The 16,482-nt window shown below is 42.4% G+C and overlaps 1 protein-coding gene across 2 annotated transcripts in view; it reads left to right on the plus strand.

The window, feature by feature from the left end:
• Positions 1–15,924, plus strand: part of LOC113095380 (GTPase IMAP family member 8-like) — a 97,564-nt gene extending 81,640 nt beyond the window's left edge. For both annotated transcript variants that reach the window (XM_026260899.1, XM_026260900.1), the window contains 2 exons: positions 5,510–6,247; positions 13,886–15,924. In XM_026260899.1, the coding sequence (XP_026116684.1) occupies positions 5,510–6,247; positions 13,886–14,646 (1,499 nt within the window). In that variant the 3' untranslated portion in view covers positions 14,647–15,924. The remainder of the gene's footprint in view (positions 1–5,509; positions 6,248–13,885) is intronic.
• The last annotated feature ends 558 nt before the right edge of the window (positions 15,925–16,482 follow it).

The raw sequence follows: 16,482 nt of genomic DNA on the forward strand, positions 1-16,482 counted from the left end.
CTGCTGTTTACATTTACATTACTTTAGAGGCCTATAATAGCTACTACTACAATAAGTGGATATAAGTGAAGTATAATCGTGGGTCGCGCTGACGGAAAAGCGTGCGTGCGTGAGACTGTCATGTCAGTATGTCAGTTTAATTAAAACGGGTTGAATTATCATATTATGAAAGTTATGAGGTTTTGAAATGTCTTTCTATGTTTGTTTTTCTATCGTCGATGTCAACTTCTCTTTTTTTTTTTATTAATGTCTAAAAATATAAATAGAAGGATTACCCAAAAAAGGCCCGAGGCCCGGCCCGCATGTGAGCTATAACGTGAAAATTGGCTTGAAGCCAGGCCCTATGGGCGTAAATAAGTCGGGGCCCGTCGGGCTCGGGCTGAAATACAGGGCTTTAGGCCGAAGCACTCTGGTTCCAAGAATCCACAATTAACTCCTCCTTACAGAATTTCATCTGCCATTTCAAGGAAGTGTTTGGACGTCGACGAGGACTAAATCCCGCTCTCCGACTCCAGCTCGCCATATATGATGACAATCTGGGATTTGAAAAATTTATGCAGCAAGCCCTTGGTGTTCACCTAAGATCACAGTCTTGCTATAGAGAAGCAAACCAAGCAAATAATGTTCCTCGCTCAAGCATGCCAAAGAAAACCACCTGAACCACCCCCAGAAAAGATGCCAGTGGATTACCAACGACTATCTCCAGAGGAATGAAATCGGCGCAAATAACAGAGACTATGCCTGTACTGCGGGGGAGGAGACCATTTCATACGTACCTGTCCATCTCGTCATCCACGGTTAGTGGTGAGTTCGGTCCATCCTCAATCCTCTGTTTCGACACCACTAACCATCTCTGTGACTTTGAAGTTTAGAGGCCTCGATGTCAAAGGCTAACACCATTGTTGATTCCAGATCAGCTGGAAATTTAGTTTCAGGGAAGTTGGTTAAGACCCATCGTCTCCAAAGTACAAGAACTTCAGCTTCCTATTCCATCTACGCAGTCACCGGAGCAGTAATAAACAAGGGGTACGTAACATATCAGATTGCACCCATTATTCTCTGTGAGGAACCTGAACATCAGGAATTATTCTCCCCATTTATACTTACCAATAGCCGTGCAGAACTGATACTAGGCTGCCCTTGGCTAATTCAGCACCAGCCTTTTATAAACTGGACGACAGGTAAAATACTTAAGTTGGGTTGTAACTGTCAAAACGCCCAAGTAAGTCATCCCATGTCCAATGCTGATAATCAGTCTGTCACGATGCCAGTTAATTCCACGTCCATTGAAAGTCCTAAGGAGAACCAGTCTGTCAATGTCCCACCTTTTTATGCCTCATTTGCAGATGTTTTCAACCCCCTAGCAGCCTCCAAGCTTCCGCCACACCACCCATGGGATTGTGCTATTAATATGGTTCCAGAAAAGACCATCCCGAAGTGGTGAATTTATTCCCTATCCATCCCTGAACAAGAGGCTATGAAAGAATATGTGGAGGAAGCCCTAAAACAAGGTTACATCCAGCCATCCACCTCTCCAGCAGTGGCCAGTTTCTTCTTTGTTCCTAAGAAGGATGGAGGATTGAGACCATGCATCGACTACAGAGCCCTAAATATAAAATAACAGTAAAGTTCAGCTATCCTCTTCCATTAATCCCATCTTCCCTGAACAGCACTGGGATGCCCGTATCTTCACAAAACTGGATTTACGGAGCGCATACAACCTGGTCAGCATAAGAGAGGGAGATGAATGGAAAACGTCTTTCATCACCCCTGCTGGACACTACGAATATTTGGTGATGCCGTATGGCCTAGTAAACGCCCCCTCCATCTTCCAAAGTTTCATGGACTAAGTTCTCTGTGAGTACCTGAACCAGTTTGCTCTTGTATATATAGATGACATCCTCATTTATTCACCAAATGAAAAGGATCACCAGTATCATGTCTCTGAGTACTCCAACGTCTCAGAGAATTCTCCCTTTATGTTAAAGCTGAGAAGTGTGTCTTCCATCAACCGTCCATCGAGTTCCTAGGTTACACGATCAACAAGGAAGGGCTGAGAATGGATGATAAAAAGACCCAAGCTTTTACATCATGGCCAACACCCGAGACCATCGAGGAGCTAGAAAGTTTTTGGGGATTCGCTAACTTTTACCGCAGATTAATTATGATTACTGCCCCCTTACCACTTTCTTAAAAGGGAAACTCAAAATTCTGAGATGGACCCACGAAGCTGAACAAGCCTTCCAGACGCTCAAGGATGCTTTTACCACAGCACCCCTGTTGCAGCACCCATATCCCGAGAAAAATTAAATAGTTAAGGTGGACGCCTCTACAACTGGCGTCGGCACCATCCTTTCCCAATAATCAGAGAGCACCACTAAACCTATGCCTTATGCCTTCTTCTCTAGGAAGCTGTCCCCTGCGGAGAGAAATTACGACATAGGCAACCGAGAACTCCTTGGCGTTAAACTGGCATTAGAAGAGTGAAGACACTGGCTGGAGGGGGCCCAACAGCCATATCTTGTGCTAACAGATCATAAAAATCTACAATATCTGAAGGAAGCCAAGAGACTTAACCCTCATCAAGCCAGGTGGACTTTATTCTGCACAAGATTTCTCTCCGAGATCACCTATCGTCCAGGATCAAAGAACACCCGAGCGTATACTCTGTCTCGTCTCTATGCCCCTGAAGATACCCCTGATGAACCAGAGCCCATCTTACCTACCAAGCTGATCGTGAATCCTATTCAGTGGGACTTAGATGAAATGCTCAGAGAACAAGCTCTACAACAACCCATTCCACCTGCATGCCCACATGGGAAAACTTTCATATCTGAAGATCATCACAAGGCTCTGATCTCCCAAGTACATTCCTCAGTGGGAACAGGTCACCCTGCCGTAAATAAAACTCTCGCTTCTTTGCAGCGCAAGTACTGGTTGCCAGGAATGCACAAGGACATACAGGAATTCATCTGGGGATGCGTGCTCTGTGCCATGACCAAAGTCCCAGCAGCTACCCACAGGACAGTTAGTATCTTTACTTATTCCCCATCGCCCTTGGTCTTACATTGGAGTAGATTTTGTCACAGACCTCCCTGTTTCAGATGACAAGACATGCATTTTAGTAGCCATTGACAGATTTAAGGCATGCAAACTAATTCCCTTACGAGCTCTTCCCACAGCCTTTGAGACCGCTGAACTCCTGTTCAAACATGTGTTTCGGATCTTTGGGATCCCAGAAGACATCGTGTCTGACAGAGGACCACAGTTCATTTCCCGGCTATGGCTAGCTTTCTTCTCATTACTCAATGTCACTGTCAGTCTCACTTCCGGTTATCATACTCAGGCAAATGGACAAACTGAACGCAAAATTCAGGATCTCAGTCGCTTCGCACAAACTTTCTGCCATCAAAACCAAAACCTGTGGAACCGTTACCTCACCTAGGCCGAATAAGCCCAAAACTCACTCCGTCAATCATCCACTAATCTTACCCCATTTCAATGTATCCTAGGCTATCAACCTCCGCTGTTTCCTTGGTCAGGTGAGCCTTTCGGAAGTCCTTGCTGCCAATACCTGGTTTGAAAATAGTGAGAAGGTTTGGGACCAGGCCCATCAGCATCTCCAACAAGCCGTGAATCGTCAACAACGCTTTGCGGATACTCATCGAAGGCCTAACCCCACGTACCAACCTGGTCAATTGGTATGGCTATCTACCTGAAATATGCATCTGAGACAACCCTGCAAAAAACTCAGCCCTAAGTTCATTGGACCTTTCCCTGTGGACTGACAAATTGACCCTGTCACATATCGTCTACGCCTCCCTGCACAATATCGGATACACCCCACCTTTCACGTTTCCCTGCTAAAACTCCATCATGCTCCTGTCTCTGTTCCCTCCAAAGACCCAGTCCCTGACGACGAACCCCCGTTGCCACCCATTGACGCTGAACCCATCTACACGGTACGAGAGATACTGGACTCCCAATGTCGTGGTGGGCGACTGGAGTATCTTGTAGACTGGGAGGACTATGGACCAGAGGAAAGATGTTGGCTACCTCGTCAAGATATCCTCGAACCCAACATCCTCACAGACTTTCATAACCAGAATCCCGAAAAACGCGCTCTACAACCCAGAGATAGACCCCCACGGCGTCAGAGAGTTAGGTCCGCTGGCGCGGACCCTGGAGGGGGGGGTAGTGTCAGGGATCTGGCAATCCCGGTCCCCACTAATCACCAACGCTCACAGTCACTTGATTACTAACCAGCCGCACCTGCCACACATCACGGAACCAATCAAGATCATTATAAAAGCACTTACCCGCACTTCAGTTCCCTGTCAAGCCTCCAACAGGAACGACCTCCTCAAAGTTGTCTCCAAGCTCCTGCAAGCCAAACATAACGTATACTCGCCTTAGGGTTAAGCTAACCTGTGTTCTTGTTGTGCTGTTCCCAAGACCGTGGATCACCATGCAATGTCAAGTGATTTGACGGTCGCTGTAGTCTCCTGTGATTACCCCAAGCTGGTACTGTTTTTGGCTTATAAGAAGGAAGATTAATTTTAATGAGCAATCCTTGACTGTTGCTTTGAAATTTGTGTTCCAGTCAAACTCAAACCTGTGTGATTCCCCACTCCATGTGAATATCAGACAAGCCTGCACTAGAAGATCTAAGCTTCACAGTGCACTAAGGAACTGAAAACACTGAGCACTTGAAACCATATATTAATAAACACAGTTCTGAATTCACCTTTACATCTGTGTCCCGAGTCCTACCTAAGAATTACAATATTGACAGTACTGCAGAAGTGATTATGGGGATTGATTATCTCAGCAAAGGAGAAGTGCTCACTAACACCGATTTAGACAGATTTGTGAATAATATTTGAGAGAAATAGGCCTTTTTGTGTACATAGAAAAACTCTTAGATGTTTGAGTTAACTCATAAAAAATGGGGCCAAAAACAAAAGTGTTGCGTTAATATTTTTGTTCAGTGTATATTCCATGTGTTTATGTCTAGACCTTTGGTGTAGTGTTTCCCTTGTTCATATTGTATCTGTTAGTTCCAGTGTGTTAGCCTCACCCTTGTAGCTATCTTGTTCTATGATGACCCTTGTGTGTACCCTAGACAACTAACCACACCCTGTTGTTACCTTGCTAAGCTTGTTAACCCCTGTGTGTATGAATAGTCCTAGTGTTTCATTTTTTCACTTTTTAGTTGATGTTTGTGCATTGTATGTGTTTCCCTTGTTTCCCATATGTGTGTGGGTGTTTTCTGTTTGTTAATTATATGACTTCTTGCACTTAGATCCTTGCCTTTGTCTGCTCTTTCTGCATGTTACATTGGGGCTCCCAAGAGCATCCCCTAGGGTTGGTAATTTGAAGCAATGTTTTTGTTCCCTCGATCAGTAAATGGGGGTTACAATAATAACCAATAATTTTAAGTATTATTTATCCATCATATATAGTTTTGTTTTGCATGTGTTTACATATGTCCTTTTATCTTTTTCAGACAAGTCAGATCTCAGGATTGTGATGATGGGGAAAACTGGAGTAGGAAAAAGTTCATCAGGGAACACCATCCTGGGGAAAATAAAGTTTGAACAAAAAGATTCTTTTGAATCAGTTTCTAAGAAATGCGTACAACACCAGCAGATGGTGGAAGGTAGAAAACTCTTAGTGATTGACACTCCAGGACTGTTTGATACATCACTCAGTGAAAATGAACTGCAGGAAGAAATAGTACGTTGTATGCAGATGTCTGTTCCTGGTCCTCATGTATTTCTGCTGGTCATCAGACTGGATGTGAGATTCACAGAGGAAGAGAAAAAAGCAGTGAAATGGATTCAGGAGAATTTTGGAGAAAAAGCCGCTAATTACACCATTGTTCTGTTTACTAGAGGGGATCAGATAGATTCACCTATAAATACATTTCTGACAGAAAATAAACAGATTGAAGAACTAGTTCGTGAGTGCAAAGGTCGTTATCATGTTTTTTATAACACAGATAGAAAAAATCAATCACAGGTCACTGAACTGCTGGAGAAGATAGACAGAATGGTGATGGAGAATGGAGGAGAGCATTACACAAATGAGATGTACAATGAAACTCAGAGGAAAATAAAGGAAGAAAGTAATGGAAAACCTAACAGGGATGCAAGAGAGAAGAAAAATGGGGAAAATGAGGAAAACATGAAAAAAGATGGAAAGAAGGTTGAGGAAGCTGGACATGTGGCTTCAGTCCTAGCAGGTATGTCACTTTGCTTCAAGTCATTGTTATTATGGCTGTCACAGTTATGAAATTTGGCTGAGGTTTAATTGTCTAAGACAGTCGTTCCCAGTCCGGGGTCTCATTATAAAATTCTCTGTAGATTTCATCAAAAAATTTTGTACGTAGGCACAAAAGCTAGTTTTTGCATATGGCCCAAAGTTGTCAGATTTATAAAACCATGCGTACGCCAGAACCTGCGCAAAAAAGTATCTACAAATTCCAGTCAGGGTAAGATTGTGCATACGCGCATCTCCACCTGAACTCCTCCTCGAAATCACCATATATGGAGCTTATAATGCCTAATTTTAACACTCTAAAAATACATTAATTTGTGAGAGGTAAAAAAAAATATGAGTCATGTATAAGTTGCTGTAAAAATGTTCGTTGTGTAGGAAGGAAGACGGAAGGGTCGGCTGTTACTACTGACTGTTTTTATTTCAACAAAAATAATAACAAAACAAAAGGACACGGAAAATAACAACTGACAACATAAATTCCGTGGTCCAGGAGTGTAGAAGCCAGCAGTCCTTCTCTCTCTTCCCCGCTCCTGTTTCTCCTGGTGTTTTATACTCTCCACGCCAATTACTGCAAGCAGAGACAGGTGTTCGTTATTTGCGCTTAACCCACTCACTCACCACGCGTCTCCTGACGCTGCAGGCCTAATAATGCTATAGGCCAATGTACCAAAAGGATATTTTTAGATCACTTCACTTTACAACAAATTTATGAGAGTAATAATTACAATAATAATTAATAAATGAGTCTAATGGATAAATATATTTTTGTTGTATATAATAAATTATATATATATAATAAAGCTTAAGCTATGAACAAACAAAAAATAAATTAATAATAGTATAAAGGAAACATAAGGTAAGGTTGTGGTCTCTCATTCAGGAGAAAACGTTTTTGATCAAGATTACTGTCAGGGATCTGGCAAGCCCGGTCCCCACCAATCACCAACGCTCACAGTGACCTGATTACTAACCAGCCCGCACCTGCCACACATCACAGAACCAATCAAGATCACTTTAAAAGCACTCACCCGCAGCTCAGTTCCCCATCAAGCCTCCAACAGGAACATCCTCCTCAAAGTTGTGTCCAAGCTCCTGCAAGCCAGACGTAACGGATACTCGCCTTAGTGTTAGGCTAAACTGTGTTCTTGTTCTGCTGTTCCCAGGACCGTGGATCACCGTGCAACGTCAAGTGATTCGATGGTCGCTGTAGTCTCCTGTGATTACCCCGAGCTGGTACTGTCTTTGGCTTATAAGAAGGAAGAGTACTTTAATGAGCAATCCTTGACTGTGGCTTTGACATCTGTGTTCCAATCAAACTCACCTGTGTGATTCCCCGCTTCATGTGAATTCCATACAAGCCTGCACTAGAAGATCTAAGCTTCACTAAGGAACTGAAAACACTGAGCACTTGGAACCTTATATCAATAAACACAGTTCTGAATTCACCTTTACATCTGTGTCCCGAGTCCTACCTGACAGAAGGCTTGACCGATACAACAACAAGGATGAATTCAGCGCAGCCGGAGGACATCGCCGCTTCCACTAGTCCCACTCCCACGTTGGTGTACATGGCAAGGTCGATATCCTGACCAGTGCCCTTCTCTGGTATGGAGGAAGATTGCAATGGGTTTCTGCTAAAATGTTCACTTGCACTCGAGCGGCACGCACACCAGTACACTACGGAAAGATCAAAGATCTCGTTCATCATACAGCAACTGTCTGGACCAGCGCTGAGATGGGCCGAAGTAGAGCCCTGCAAGGGCCTCAAATCTATGCCCTAGCCCGAACAGTGTCCGACAGCTCATCAGAATTATCAGCCCGAGTCCGACACGAGCCTGTGTTTTTATTTATTTATTTTATTACACAGCGGAAGCCTGCCCTATTTGCAACAATTAAAAAGTGGGTCAGTTTTGTGTTGTGTTTCTTTTCATTTCTTTATCAAGTTAATTTAGAAAAATGTTGTGAGCATTTGTTTTTTTTTAATGACGATTAACGTTAAACAGCCGAGCCGACAGCGAGTAGCCTAAAACATATTTAATCAATTAAGCCTCTCAAATTAATGCTAATACTTTACTTGGCTACAATAAAATCCATAGATATAAAACACTTCAAGCATATCATACAGACAGTTTAATAAATGCTTATTTATTAAACCACAGTGAGTAAAAAAAAAAAAAAAATTGAAATACTGAAGCAGGCTCACAACAGCTTTCGCAAACGAAATGAGAAATAGCCTACAATCTAAACAAATTTAATTAAAAACAAACTTGCAGGTTATCTTGTCTCAAAAATGCACCACAGAACATGTCCATTCTTTTTTCCATTAGTTTCCAACAGTTAAATGAAAATAAAGTCCAGTCAAATGAAACGTTAGAACAGTCTTTTACAGAGCATCGTGGAGAAAAAGAATAGCATCCAGAGTGGAAGGTTTTAACCCAGTCCTCCTCTCCTCTATCACTCTTCCTGCTGCGCTGAAGACACGTTCGCTGCTGCTGCTGACGGGACACTAAACACAGAGCAAGCCAGTCTTGACAGTTGCGGTAGCAGGGTCTCCTGCTGTTTACATTTACATTACTTTAGAGGCCTATAATAGCTACTACTACAATAAGTGGACATAAGTGAAGTATAATCGTGGGTCGCGCTGACGGAAAAGCGTGCGTACGTGAGACTGTCATGTCAGTATGTCAGTTTAATTATAACGGGTTGAATTATCATATTATGAAAGTTATGAGGTTATAAAATGTCTTTCTATGTTTGTTTTTCTATTGTCGACGTCAACTTCTCATTTTTTTTTTTTTTTATTAATGTCTAAAAATATAAATAGAAGGATTACCCAAAAAAGGCCCGAGGCCCGGCCCGCATGTGAGCTATAACGTGAAAATTGGCCTGAAGCCAGGCCCTATGGGCGTAAATAAGTCGGGGCCGTCGGGCTCAGGCTGAAATACAGGGCTTTAGGCCGAAGCACTCTGGTTCCAAGAATCCACAATTACCACCTCCTTACAGAATTTCATCTGCCATTTCAAGGAAGTGTTTGGACGTCGACGAGGACTAAATCCCGCTCTCCGACTCCAGCTCGCCATATATGATGACAATCTGGGATTTGAAAAATTTATGCAGCAAGCCCTTGGTGTTCACCTAAGATCACAGTCTTGCTATCGAGAAGCAAACCAAGCAAATAATGTTCCTCGCTCAAGCATGCCAAAGAAAACCACCTGAACCACCCCCAGAAAAGATGCAAGTGGATTACCAACGACTATTTCCAGAGGAATGAAATCGGCGCAAATAACAGAGACTATGCCTGTACTGCGGGGGAGGAGACCATTTCATACGTACCTGTCCATCTCGTCCTCCACGGTTAGTGGTGAGTTCTGTCCATCCTCAATCCTCTGTTTCGACACCACTAACCATCTCTGTGACTTTGAAGTTTAGAGGCCTCGATGTCAAAGGCTAACACCATTGTTGATTCCAGATCAGCTGGAAATTTAGTTTCAGGGAAGTTGGTTAAGACCCATCGTCTCCAAAGTACAAGAACTTCAGCTTCCTATTCCATCTACGCAGTCACCGGAGAAGTAATAAACAGGGGGTACATAACATATCAGATTGCACCCATTATTCTCTGTGAGGAACCTGAACATCAGGAATTATTCTCCCCATTTATACTTACCAATAGCCGTGCAGAACTGATACTAGGCTGCCCTTGGCTAATTCAGCACCAGCCTTTTATAGACTGGACGACAGGTAAAATACTTAAGTTGGGTTGTAGCTGTCAAAACGCCCAAGTAAGTCATCCCATGTCCAATGCTGATAATCAGTCTGTCACGATGCCAGTTAATTCCACGTCCATTGAAAGTCCTAAGGAGAACGAGTCTGTCAATGTCCCACCTTTTTATGCCTCATTTGCAGATGTTTTCAACCCCCTAGCAGCCTCCAAGCTTCCGCCACACCACCCATGGGATTGTGCTATTAATATGGTTCCAGAAAAGACCATCCCGAAGTGGTGAATTTATTCCCTATCCATCCCTGAACAAGAGGCTATGAAAGAATATGTGGAGGAAGCCCTAAAACAAGGTTACATCCAGCCATCCACCTCTCCAGCAGTGGCCAGTTTCTTCTTTGTTCCTAAGAAGGATGGAGGATTGAGACCATGCATCGACTACAGAGCCCTAAATATAAAATAACAGTAAAGTTCAGCTATCCTCTTCCATTAATCCCATCTTCCCTGAACAGCACTGGGATGCCCGTATCTTCACAAAACTGGATTTACGGAGCGCATACAACCTGGTCAGCATAAGAGAGGGAGATGAATGGAAAACATCTTTCATCATCCCTGCTGGACACTACGAATATTTGGTGATGCCGTATGGCCTAGTAAACGCCCCCTCCATCTTCCAAAGTTTCATGGACTAAGTTCTCTGTGAGTACCTGAACCAGTTTGCTCTTGTATATATAGATGACATCCTCATTTATTCACTAAATGAAAAGGATCACCAGTATCATGTCTCTGAGTACTCCAACGTCTCAGATAATTCTCCCTTTATGTTAAAGCTGAGAAGTGTGTCTTCCATCAACCGTCCATCGAGTTCCTAGGTTACACGATCAACAAGTAAGGGCTGAGAATGGATGATAAAAAGACCCAAGCTTTTACATCATGGCCAACACCCGAGACCATCGAGGAGCTAGAAAGTTTTTGGGGTTTCGCTAACTTTTACCGCAGATTAATTAACCATTACAGTATGATTACTGCCCCCTTACCACTTTCTTAAAAGGGAAACTCAAAATTCTCAGATGGACCCACGAAGCTGAACAAGCCTTCCAGACGCTCAAGGATGCTTTTACCACAGCACCCCTGTTGCAGCACCCATATCCCGAGAAAAATTAAATTGTTAAGGTGGATGCCTCTACAACTGGCGTCGGCACCATCCTTTCCCAATAATCAGAGAGCACCACTAAACCTATGCCTTATGCCTTCTTCTCTAGGAAGCTGTCCCCTGCGGAGAGAAATTACGACATAGGCAACCGAGAACTCCTAGGCGTTAAACTGGCATTAGAAGAGTGGAGACACTGGCTGGAGGGGGCCCAACAGCCATATCTTGTGCTAACAGATCATAAAAATCTACAATATCTGAAGGAAGCCAAGAGACTTAACCCTCATCAAGAAGATTTCTCTTCCAGATCACCTATCGTCCAGGATCAAAGAACACCCGAGCGTATACTCTGTCTCATCTCTATGCCCCTGAAAATACCCCTGATGAACCAGAGCCCATCTTACCTACCAAGCTGTTCGTGAATCCTATTCAGTGGGACTTAGATGAAATGCTCAGAGAACAAGCTCTACAACAACCCATTCCACCTGCATGCCCACATGGGAAAACTTTCATATCCGAAGATCATCACAAGGCTCTGATCTCCCAAGTACATTCCTCAGTGGGAACAGGTCACCCTGCCGTAAATAAAACAATCGCTTCTTTGCAGCGCAAGTACTGGTTGCCAGGAATGCACAAGGACATACAGGAATTCATCTGGGGATGCGTGCTCTGTGCCATGACCAAAGTCCCAGCAGCTACCCACAGGACAGTTAGTATCTTTACTTATTCCCCATCGCCCTTGGTCTTACATTGGAGTAGATTTTGTCACAGACCTCCCTGTTTCAGATGACAAGACATGCATTTTAGTAGCCATTGACAGATTTAAGGCATGCAAACTAATTCCCTTACGAGCTCTTCCCACAGCCTTTGAGACTGCTGAACTCCTGTTCAAACATGTGTTTCGGAACTTTGGGATCCCAGAAGACATCGTGTCTGACCGAGGACCACAGTTCATTTCCCGGGTATGGCTAGCTTTCTTCCCACTACTCAATGTCACTGTCAGTCTCACTTCCGGTTATCATACTCAGGCAAATGGACAAACTGAGCGCAAAATTCAGGATCTCAGTCGCTTCGTACAATCTTTCTGCCATCAAAACCAAAACCTGTGGAACCGTTACCTCATCTGGGCTGAATAAGCCCAAAACTCACTCCGTCAATCATCCACTAATCTTACCCCATTTCAATGTATCCTAGGCTATCAACCTCCGCTGTTTCCTTGGTCAGGTGAGCCTTCGGAAGTCCTTGCTGTCAATACCTGGTTTGAAAACAGTGAGAAGGTTTGGGACCAGGCCCATCAGCATCTCCAACAAGCCGTGAATCGTCAACAACGCTTTGCGGATACTCATCGAAGGCTGAACCCCACGTACCAACCCGGTCAATTGGTATGGCTATCTACCCGAGATATCCGTCTGAGACAACCCTGCAAAAAACCCAGCCCTAAGTTCATTGGACCTTTCCCTGTGGAATGACAAATTGACCCTGTCACATATCGTCTACTCCTCCCTGCACAATATCGGATCCACACCACCTTTCACGTTTCCCTGCTAAAACTCCATCATGCTCCTGTCTCTGTTCCCTCCACAGACCCAGTCCCTGACGACGAAACCCCGTTGCCACCCATTGACGCTGAACCCATCTACACGGTACAAGAGATACTGAACTCCCGATGTCGTGGTGGGCGACTGGAGTATCTTGTAGACTGGGAGGACTATGGACCAGAGGAAAGATGTTGGCTACCCCGTCAAGATATCCTCGAACCCAACATGCTCACAGACTTTCATAACCAGAATCCCAAAAAACCCGCTCCACAACCCAGAGGTAGACCCCCACGGCATCAGAGAGTTAGATCCGCTGGCGCGGACCCTGGTGGGGGGGTAGTGTCAGGGATCTGGCAAGCCCGGTCCCCACTAATCACCAACGCTCACAATCACCTGATTACTAACCAGCCACACCTGCCACACATCACGGAACCAATCAAGATCATTATAAAAGCACTCACCCACACTTCAGTTCCCTGTCAAGCCTCCAACAGGAACGACCTCCTCAAAGTTGTCTTCAAGCTCCTGCAAGCCAAACGTAACATATACTCGCCTTAGTGTTAGAAAATAAAAGAAATAGGCCTTTTTGTGTACATAGAAAAACTCTTAGATGTTTGAGTTCAGCTCATAAAAAATGGGGCCTAAAACAAAAGTGTTTCGTTAATATTTTTGTTCAGTGTACATTCCATGTGTTTATTTCTAGACCTTTGGTGTAGTGTTTTCCCTGTTCATATTGTATCTGTTAGTTCCCGTATTTTAATCTCACCCTTGTAGCTATCTTGTTCTATGGTGACCCTTGTGTGTACCCTAGACAACTAACCACACCCTGTTGTTACCTAGCTAAGCTTGTTAATCCCTGTGTGTATGAATAGTCCTAGTGTTTAATTCGTTCAATTTTTAGTTGATGTTTGTGCATTGTATGTGTTTCCCTTGTTTCCAATATGTGTGTGGGTGTTTTTCTGTTTGTTAATTATATAACTTCTTGCACTTAGATCCTTGCCTTTGTCTGCTCTTTCTGCATATTACATTGGGGCTCCCAAGAGCATCCCCTAGGGTTGGTAATTTGAAACAATGTCTTTGTTCCCTCCATCAGGAAATGGGGGGTTACAATAATAACCAATAATTTTTAGTATTATTTATCTATCATATATAGTTTAGTTTTTCATGTGTTTACATATGTCCTTTTATCTTTTTCAGACGAGTCAGATCTCAGGATTGTGATGATGGGGAAAACTGGAGCAGGAAAAAGTGCATCAGGGAACACCATCCTGGGGCAAATAAAGTTTAAACAAAAAGATTCTTTTAAATCAGTTTCTAAGAAATGCGTACAACACGAGCAGATGGTGGAAGGTAGAAAACTCTTAGTGATTGACACTCCAGGACTGTTTGATACATCACTCATTGAAAAAGAACTGCAGGAAGAAATAGTACGTTGTGTGCAGATGTCTGGTCCTGGTCCTCATGTATTTCTGCTGGTCATCAGACTGGATGTGAGATTCACAGATGAAGAGAAAAAAGCAGTGAAATGGATTCAGGAGAATTTTGGAGAAAATGCCGCTAAATACACCATTGTTCTGTTCACTAGAGGAGATCAGATAGATTCACCTATAAATACATTTCTGACAGAAAATAAACAGATTGAAGAACTAGTTCGTGAGTGCAAAGGTCGTTATCATGTTTTTTATAACACAGATAGAAAAAATCAATCACAGGTCACTGAACTGCTGGAGAAGATAGACAGAATGGTGATGGAGAATGGAGGAGAGCATTACAGAAATGAGATGTACAATGAAACTCAGAGTAAAATAAAGGAAGAAAATAATGGAAAACCTAACAGTGATGCAAGAGAGAAGAAAAATGGGGAAAATGAGGAAAACATGAAAAAAGATGGAAAGAAGGTTGAGGAAGCTGGACATGTGGCTTCAGTCCTAGCAGGTATGTCATTTTACTTCAAGTGATTGTTATTATGGCTGTCACAGTTATGAAATTTGGCTCATGATTAATTGTCTAAGACAGTCGTTCCCAGTCCTGGGGTCTCATTATAAAACTCTCTGTAGATGTCATCAAAAAAAATTGTAAAAAAAAAATGGCACAAAAGCTAGATTTTGCGTATGGCACAAAGTTGTCAGATTTATAAAACCATGCGTACGCCAGAACCTGCACAAAAATTTCTTTATAAATTCCAGTCAGGGTAAGATTGTGCATACATGCATCTCCACCTCAACTCCTCCCCGAAATCACCATATATGGAGCTTAGAATTCCTAATTTTACCATGCATAATGTGAATTCCCATGCACGTGACATCATGTTTAACCCAGGGACAGTAGGGAAATAGTATCCTTGCTATGTTGTAGAATAAATATGTTGTTACCTTTATTTTACCAGGAAATATTTCCATTGAGATTCTGAAAAAACATAAACAGACATTTAACCAAACAAATACACATTTTGACAATTTAACATCTCAACATGATCACTAGCAGCACTCAGTAACAGCACTTGTGCATTTAGTACTCAAATAGTCCTTTATCCTTATTTTAAATTGTGACATTGTTGGTAAATAAGCAAATTTTAGCTGATTCTGCAATTTATTCCGGGAAATAGGTGCAAAAACTTCACAGGCATTTTCACTGAAGACAGTTCGCGTTTGTTGGATATCATAAATGATTTGCCAATATGATCTAAGATTACATTTCCTGGTAGTGACTTTAGGAGTCAGAAGAGAACATAAGTAAAGAGGCAGTTTAAAAAGTATGGCCTTAAAAGGAAAAATATTGCAGTGCTCCTGCCTGCGATTGTGCAGAGATGGCCAACCAACACTCATACAAGCTGCAACGATGAGTACGAAAATTGGAATTAGTTACAAATCTTAGTGCTGCATGATATACTGAATCCAGCACTTTCAAAGAAGTTTTATTTGCATGCATGTATAAAATATCTCCATAATCCAGCATTGACATAAATGTTGCCTTTGATTCTATAATAGAAACTTTACTTTTAGTTTGTTTTGTAGACCCTTTATATGATGTTTGAAGGACAATTTTTTTTCTAAAAGGAAACCAAGATATTTATAGACTGATACTCATTCAATTACTTTATCATCTAGTGTAGCAATTTGACAAGCATCATCTGTTTTCCTATATTTAGAAAAGCACATAATTTTAGTTTTATCAGAGTTTTGTACAAGTCTCAATTTCTAAAGATTACAAAATCAGATTCCAGATCCTCTATAGCACTTGTCAAGGTTGGTGCAGAACAATGCAAAACAGTATTGTCTGCATAAAAATTATACTTTGCATTTGTTACATTTTGACAAAGTCATTTATATGAATAGTAAATAAAATGGGACCCAAAATGGACACCATTTTGCATTGTTCTTTAACACTTAGCTAAGTGTTGCTTTAAAATGCCACTCCCTGCTGCCAGCAGGTGGCACTACCTTCAAAAATGGGCATGTTGATTTGTTCAGGAGAGGATTCTTATTAAATTCGTTCAATTTGGGGCAGATTAGACACTATATGCCTGAATTACAGTAACTTCCTGTTTCACTGCATTAAGATGATGCTTTAGCATTTAGCTAAGTGCTGCTAGCATGTTTTCATATGTTATTTAGCATGTTGACAGTATATTTAGCACTTGTTGATGCTTTTTAATACGTCGCTAGGAGTCCATAACGGTGTTACACATGATACTTCATGTTGCCAGTAGATTGCGCTATGGCTATAACCAAATATGGGCTTGTTGATGTGTTCAGTACAGGACTCTTGTCAAACGTGTGAAGTTTGGGGCAGAT

The sequence above is a fragment of the Carassius auratus genome, unplaced genomic scaffold, assembly GCF_003368295.1.
Source record: "Carassius auratus strain Wakin unplaced genomic scaffold, ASM336829v1 scaf_tig00215695, whole genome shotgun sequence".
Taxonomy (NCBI): Eukaryota; Metazoa; Chordata; class Actinopteri; order Cypriniformes; family Cyprinidae; genus Carassius; species Carassius auratus.